Source organism: Momordica charantia, assembly GCF_013281855.1.
Source record: "Momordica charantia cultivar OHB3-1 chromosome 4 unlocalized genomic scaffold, Mcharantia_2.0 BLBB01000004.1, whole genome shotgun sequence".
In the NCBI taxonomy this organism is placed as follows: domain Eukaryota; kingdom Viridiplantae; phylum Streptophyta; class Magnoliopsida; order Cucurbitales; family Cucurbitaceae; genus Momordica; species Momordica charantia.
The window spans coordinates 5,111,403-5,119,761 of NW_028275162.1; the positions used below are offsets into that span (position 1 = coordinate 5,111,403).

At 31.8% G+C, this 8,359-nt stretch overlaps 1 protein-coding gene across 1 annotated transcript; it reads left to right on the plus strand.

The window, feature by feature from the left end:
* The first annotated feature begins 4,473 nt into the window (after positions 1-4,473).
* Positions 4,474-6,101, plus strand: LOC111017379 (Plant basic secretory protein (BSP) family protein). Its single transcript, XM_022293128.2, has 2 exons — positions 4,474-4,849; positions 5,649-6,101. The coding sequence occupies exons 1-2, from the start codon at positions 4,501-4,503 to the stop codon at positions 5,978-5,980; spliced, it is 681 nt and encodes a 226-aa protein (XP_022148820.2). The 5' UTR covers positions 4,474-4,500; the 3' UTR covers positions 5,981-6,101.
* Positions 6,102-8,359: the final 2,258 nt, after the last annotated feature.

The window sequence follows — 8,359 nt, forward strand, 5'->3', positions numbered from 1 at the left end:
CCCATGTCGATGTCGACATGCTCGACATGTCGACATTTTGAACCCTAACCGTAAAAGACATCTCATATCTAATTTTTAATTAAAAAAATTTAGGAAAACTTAACTGGAAAGCTACAATAATTTGTTTGTTTTACTTTTATTAAACACGAGCGAATCTAGGTTAAAATACTATTTTTGTCCATATACTTTCAGTCTTGATTAATTTTAGTTTTTGGACTTTCAAATTATTCATTTTGGTCTCTATACTTTAAACTTTGACTCATTTTAACCCCTGAATTTTTAAAATGTTCATTTTGGTCCCCATAGTTTTAAAATATTCATTTTGGTCCCTATGCTTTTAAAAAATGATTATTCTAGTCTCTATTTACAAAATTTTAACACAAATTTTACAACGAAAACATTGTTACATTCTAAGAAATATATTGAGTGTAGTGTCGTGTTAAAATTGTGATATAAAAAATGATATTAACAATAAAACTAAGGGACCAAAATGGTCGCTATTTAATATTTTGAAAATACACTGAAATTAAAATGAACCAAAATTGAGAATACAATTATTAAAATGAACCTTTTAAAAATACAGAAACTAAACTAAAATAAAAGAAAGTATAAATATTAAAATAACGTAAAATTTAAATGTATATATTGTTTAGGTATCGGTTGGTTTTGGGAATTTGGTGCTACATGTTGGAGAAACTTGGAGTGGTTGACTTTTTGTGAATAAATCAGTTTCAATATTTTATAAATAAAAGAAAAGTTCCACATTGGTTGTATATTTCAAAATATTTTTAAAAGATTTTATATTGGTTACATATAGAAATTTAAATTTGACTTTTTCAAAAAGAATAAAAATAATGACAATTAAAAAAAAATTATAGCATTGCAATTAGACATCAATTTTAGATGGCGCAAAAAATAATAGACATGACTAGTTTTTTAAAATATTGAATTCCAATTTTTATGGATTGTTTTTTTTTTATTAATTAGACATGAGAAAATGATAATAATAATGCTAAATGTTAAAAGAGATTTTTGAAAATTTAGAGATATTAAAATATATATATATATATTTCAAATTCTTAAGTATCATATAATTAGGAAAATTCAAGGATGAAAATATGACCTCAAACATATTTTTATGTATTATTTATATTAATTATATCAAGGTGTGAATAATTGAGATTTAAAAAATAATAACAATGTCCTTATATCTTTAGTTAATAGTTAAAAGTAGTTAAAACAATGATAATCCATTTAAAAATTAAAAATTAATTATTCTATTAATTAAATATGTATGGTGATGGTTTTAAAAAAATTATGTGCATTGTATATTGACATGGACCCAAGTTCGAATGTGAGAAGTGATAATCATCTCTTTTAGATTTTTAATCTCTAACTTTAGAATGGTCGTTCATTAGTGACAAAGAAACGAATTCCATCTATCACGAAACAACGTATATATGCTTGAATCCAAACATCTTTTGCAACAACGTATTACGTTTTGATTAGAATTTCAATAATAAAATTAAATTCTAAATAGATAAAGAATTTTACATCATTGAAAAAATCTATGGGTGTGCCTATCTTATTTTATTTTCTAAAAGTGAAATGGAATGAGGGGAAAGGACAATGAAGAAAAGCCAAGGAAATAGGACAAAATAGACAATTCCAAGGACTAAAATTCAAAAGCAAATTGAATATTAAGGTTTTTTTTCCATCTTCCCAGCTGGTTGGCACCTTCTAACACCAAAACCTCTTGAACATTTCTTTATTGGTGTTAAATGACAAAGATAATCTTGTTAATTTTGTTCATGCAAATCGCAAATCTTTCAAACAATTATGATTTTATTAGCTTTTCTTGGTAATCCCTCTTGAAATTTGGATTTAGTTGAATTAAGTTCAAATTGACACGCTTTTCTTTACAATTACTCTTAAAATTTGAATTAATTTAGACATAATTATGAGATAGTAATATTATCATTTGATTGGTTTAAGTTGACAGCAGTAAGATAATTTTAAGCTCACACATTATTTTAAATGGAATTACTAAATTGATTTTATAACAATTTTCTTTTAGAAACGGCATCAAAGATGACTTGGAATTTTGAAATTATGTACTCACATTAATAATTTTTCGCCGTCCCACTTTATTTATCGATTTAAAAAACTAGAATAAGTTTTGACAACTTCCTATTTAGAGAGTGGAGCTCACACGTAGGAAAATAAATTGTATTTTTTTTTTGACGTTTATCTTTCCTTTTTTATAGTTCAACTTTAGTCTTTAACGTGTATCTTTCATTATATAGTTATAATTTTAATTTAAATGTTATTATATATAATAGTTAAAAATTGAGGATGACATGAGATTGTTGGAAATTTATTCTTCCTTCCATCCTAAAAATTTGAAAATTGACCATTTCTTTCTTTTATTTTCTTTTTTTTTTCCTTCAACTACATCAAATTTTTACATTTTTCAATTTAAAATTGTAGAGAACAAAAGGAAAAAAAAGACATGATTTACCAAAACAATTATATTTAAAAAAAAAACGAGAAACGGAAACATTATCCAACCGACCTTTAAAAATTTTTATTAAAGAAAACAAAAATTAATTGATTAAGATATATATTTTCGATTAAAAATTATAAATTCAAATTCTCATCTCGATTGGACCACATGTTATTGTATTTGAGAGGGGGAAAATAGTCTTTTTGACCAACTTTTTGATTGTCAAATCTAATCAAAGACGTTTTGTAATAATAAAAGTTAGTTAGTTTCCAATTAAAACAAAAAGAAGGGAAATTGAGATTTTCGACCCCTTTCAATAACCACTTTGGACTTTTGACCCCATTTTGATTTTTACCTATTTATTGACCCCCCACCTTAGATTTCTGACCCCTCCCCTTATTTTGCTTTGTAAAATTACCAAGTTACCCTCAATTTAAAAAAAGAAATCAAACCCAGCCCTCCCCTCTTTTCCCTCCCTGTCTCGGTCCTTCCCCTCCCTCATTCACTATCTCGTTGTCCATCCCAGTTTTCATCCCGGTCTCTCCCTCACAACCAGAAAGTTCATCTCCGTCGTTTCTTCTTCGTCTCCCTCACTTCGTCTCTATCAGAGCTTTCCCCCTTCCCTAATTGAGGTAATTTTTCTTTCGAACTCGCGATCTTATTGTGAATGATTTTCTACCTTTTTTTTCTTCGTTCTTTGCGTGGGTGTGAATGATTTCAACATTCGGCTCTATCTGAAGTAGCCAAGGTTATTATGAAGTTTGATTTATTGTTGCTTCCATTGTTTTGTTTTAATTTTTGACTTTCAGGGTTCCATCTCGGCTTTAAGCCCGGTGGATTTAGGACCGGGATGAAACCCTGAAAGTCCATTCCAGAAGGATGGACTTTCTGGATTCCATCTCGGGCCTCATCCCGGTTCGAAATAGACCGGGATGAAGACCGAGATGGTATCCAGAAAGACCATCCTTCTGGAATCCATTTTGGGACTCATCCCGGTTCGAAATGGACCGGGACGAGGCATAACATATACATACATGGAGAAGAACGAAAAAAAGAAGGATAGCGAATGAGATCGAGAGCGAGACATCGAGAGCGAGATATCGAGAGCGAGACATCGAGAGCAAAGCATCGAGAGCGAGAGAGCGAGATAGCGAGATCGAGTCAGTGAGAACGAGTCAAGGAGAGCGATAGAGCGAGATCGAGACAACGAGAGCGAGACAATCCCTATCCCGGTCCCAATCCCTATCCCGGTCTACCCCAGTTTATCCCCATCTCGATCCCGGTCCCGGTCGTATCTGGACATGAAGGACCGGGCTTGAGTTTACCTTCTATCTCGGTCTCAAACCCGGTTCTAAATTTCATCCCGGTACCAATCCCGGTCCAAGATAAATTCTAGACTTCATTTCTGTTTTCCGTAAAATAACGTTTTTTTCTAGAAAAATGATAAAATTTCGTATCATTACAAGTTTGAAGAAGTACAATATTCTAAAATGATGAAATAGACTTTCCTATATTGTGAAAACAATGGATTCGAGATAACGGATTATGTGGGGATCGATCGATTGGATAATGTGGACCAACAATCACGTGGAGAAAATCTTGAGTATTGGAAAAAAAAACGTGACTTGCGTGTGTGTGGTGATTTGGAGTTGAAAAAACAAAATGAGAATTGTTAAGTTGGTGGTTAGTGGGTTGGTTGAAAATTTATTATATCATAAATGCATTTATTATGAGATGAGGGCAATTTCGTCAATTTACATGATAAAATAAGGGGAGGGGTTAGAAATCTGAGGTGAAGGGGTCATGAATAAGTAAAAAACAAAATGGGGTCAAAAATCCAGAGTGGTTATTGAAAGGGGTCAAAAATATCAATTTTGCCAAAAAGAAAACCTTTCATACCACGCCAGCCATGAGTTGACCAGTCAACAGTTGACCATCCTTCCATCTTCCTTATTTAAACCAGCATAGCTCTGCAAGCTCAGCCTCACACAGCCATGGCTTCCAACAACACAATATTTTTCCTCCTGCTTTCTCTCGCTCTCTTACAGGCAGTTTCCGCCGTAGAGTACACCGTCACCAACAATGCTGTTGGCACTCCCGGTGGTGTCCGCTTTGATAATGAAATCGGAGCGGATTACAGCTTACAGACGCTGGTAGCTGCCACTGATTTTATATGGAACATTTTCCAGCAAAGCACAGCCGCTGACCGGAAGAACGTGGACAAGGTCAGTCTGTTCATCGACGCAGACTACGACGGAGTGGCATTCGCTAGCAACAATGAGATTCATGTCGGTGCAAACTACATCGCCAACTACGATGGAGATTTGAAGAGAGAGATAACAGGTACGTTAAACTAAAAACTTCAACGTGAGTTGGAAAATATTTTAAATGTTTATTTATAACTCTTAATATTATTGGTAGGAAATGATTAGAACAAATAAAAATATGATGGTTATTATGGAAGAATTATTAAAAGAAGTCGCTACAATATATTTAACTATCCCCAATTGACTCTATAACCATGGGATACATATTTGAAATAGTGGCAACCTCCCCAATTGACTCTTTTCATATTATGATATCTCGTTCAACCATTTCTAAATTCAAAATTACAATTATAGTCTTTACTAATTAATTTCGACTTTAGTTTATTTTGATTTATATATTTTTGAAACGTCCATTTTAATTAGTTTCGACTTTCAACATTTGTTCATCTTTTTCTTTCTTTGAGTACAATAAATGGAAATTGAGAATTCGAACTCATGACATCTTAATTAGATATATGTGTCAATTATCGTTGAGACAAGCTAATATTGACAACTTTGTTCATTTCAATGTACTTTAAAAAGGTTGATTTTTATGATCTCTTCTATTTCTATCACCAATTTAATATGTATGAACATTTCATAAAATATCTTTAAATGTAGTCGTACATTTGTATTAAAAGATTTACCTTATAGTAAAGTTATGTTTAAATTATGCAAATAAAGACTAAATTGGTTGCTTTTTTTAAAGTACACCCAATCAAAACAAACATTTTAATATTACATGGACAAAAAAAAGTGTACGAGGATCAAAATATAGTATTTAAGTTTTATATATATTTGATATATAATTCATATTTTGAAATCATAACGAACAGGGGTACTATACCATGAAATGACCCACATCTGGCAGTGGAACGGGAACCCATCAGCACCCGGCGGGCTTATCGAAGGGATCGCCGATTACGTACGGCTGAAGTCCGGCTACATTCCGGGGCACTGGGTGGGGCCCGGCGGCGGGAGTAGGTGGGACCAAGGGTACGACGTGACGGCGAGATTTTTGGACTATTTGGAGGGGCTGAGGAGTGGGTTCGTGTCAGAGCTGAACCGGCGGCTCAGAAATGGCTACTACGCCGATTACTTCGTGCAGTTGCTGGGTAAGACGGTGGACCAGCTCTGGGCGGATTACAAGGCTGCCTTCGGAAATTAGAATTGTTTGTTGAATTATTTATAAATATGTAAGAAGGGATAGGGCTGAGATCCTTTTTTACACCAAACGTTGGATGAAAGATCGAATCGAGGAATAAGATATTTCAGGACCTGTTTGATTATGTTTTTTTTCTTTATTTGTAATAATAAAAAATTATTATGGTTTCCAACCTAAAAAATTCAAGTATCATAAAATAATTTTTTTTATTTATATTTTGAAACAAATTGAAAATGAAAACAAGGAAAGGAGAATTATTTTTGTTGTTTCCAAAATTGTTCTTAAAAAAAGAGAAACAAGAAATAAAATTAGTTATAAAGTGCTGAAATGCATCTAGTAGATTCTGCTGCTAGATAAAAAAAAATCTCTGTGAATTAGCTATGCATGCTTCAAGAAAAACTGCACAAATGTTCCCCTCCTCCCCTCGAACATATCCGTGAAGCCATTTGTACAGTTTTTCTTCTTCACGGATGTTTGATATGTTTTCCAAAATTGTTATGAAAAGTAAAAATAATTTGAGTGAATTAGAAATATGTTTGTAAATTATGTAAATTTGATTGAAAAGTTATATTGATAATTGATTTGAAAATGTGTTTGAAAAATGTATAAATTTAAATTTAAAAAGAAAAGTAAGTAAAAAAAGAAATATATATATTTTAAGTGAATTAGGAATATGTTTGAAAATTGTGTAAATTTGACTGAAAAGTTAGATTGATGATTGATTTAAAAAATGTATAAATTTAATTTGAAAAGAAAAGTACTGTAAAAAGTCAAAAAATATATATATATATATATATATTTTAGTGAATTAGAAATGCGTTTGGAAATTTTATAAATTTGATTGGAAAGTTCCATGAATAATTGATTTGAAAATTGTGTAAAATTAAATTTGAAAAGTAAAGTAGGTAAAAAAGTATGAGTTAATTAGAAATATGTTTGGAAGTTAAGTCGTAATTATTATCACATTTCCAAGTAAATTCCTATTAATGAAGAGACCGAACTTCTAACAGAATAATAGAAACTAAATTCTGAATCTTATATTCATAATTATTTTATTCCTAAATCTTTATAATAAATGTCAATGTTGTATTGAAAAAATTTAAATTACAATCATTGGTTCACTACAAGAATTTTAGAATTTTATTTTTTGGCGACAGAATTTAAGGCGACCAATTAAAATTTAGTTGCCATGGGACACTTTTGGCGACGAGAATTACATATCGTCGTTGAAAGTATCCTAGGGGGACGAAATTTCTATTCGTCGTGGAAAATTTAGTCTTACTTTGAAATTTTTTAGACAAAACTTTTGACGACCAATTAAAATTTGGTCACCATAGGATACTTTTGGCGACCAAATGTAATTTTGGTCGAAATGAGATTTTTTTATTCAAAATTTTTGGTGTGAAACCTTAAATTTCCACCGCCAACATTTTTAGCGAAAATTTGTGCGACAAAACTTATGACGACGAAAGCCATATTTGTTGCCATAGGGTACTTTTGGCGACTAAATGTACTTTTCATCGCCAAAAGTTTTGAGAAAAAGTGGGAAATTCACTGCCAAAATTTTTAAAGAAAATTCAGGCGACGAAATTAGAGGTTTTGGCGACGAAATTTATTTGGTTGCCATAGGTCACGATTAAACCTAGCCCTCCCCCTTTCTCTTTCATTTCTGCATCATTTTTCTCTCCCTCTCCCTCCCTTGCTGCCACCATTTCCTCTCCCCTCCATCTGCTCTTTCTCCTCCCTCCGCTCTTCTCCTCCCTCCCTACATCCGCTTCTCCTCTTCCCTTTGTTGGTCCGTCGTGATCGTCCATCCACCGTCGCTCTTCTTCCTTTGAGGTAAAATTTTTAATTGTTTTGTTGTTATTTTGTAAAAGTAATATAGCCATCTATTCTTTGTAGGTATAATTTTAAACTTTTTTTTTCTTTGAATATATGTTGTTATGGACTTGAAATCAAATTAATGTTGTCTTTTAATGGTAGATTTTTTAAGTCTGAATTTGGTTGTTGAAGTATTATCGTAGAGAGTTGAGAAAATTGATTTTTTTTTTGTGTTGTTTGTGCCCTAGTTTTTGGTTTCGATAAATTCTTTAGGAGCTACTCTAAGTAGGGTTGTCTTCTTTTAGAATTGTTTTCAATTCTTCAAGGTAGTGAGTCTTAGTTAGTAAATTAGGCAGGTTTGTACCCTAATTTTTTGTTTTGATAAATTCTTTAGGAGTGAGTCAATTAAATTCGTTTAGTTTTCTTAGTCAAGTTTTAGCTAGTTCAATGCACATAGTGCTAGTTAATTTAGAAGGGTTTATGAGTGAAACACATACGTGTAGTTTCATTTAGCCAAGTGTTACCTAGTTTGACATACATTTTAGGCTTGCTTGAGACTTT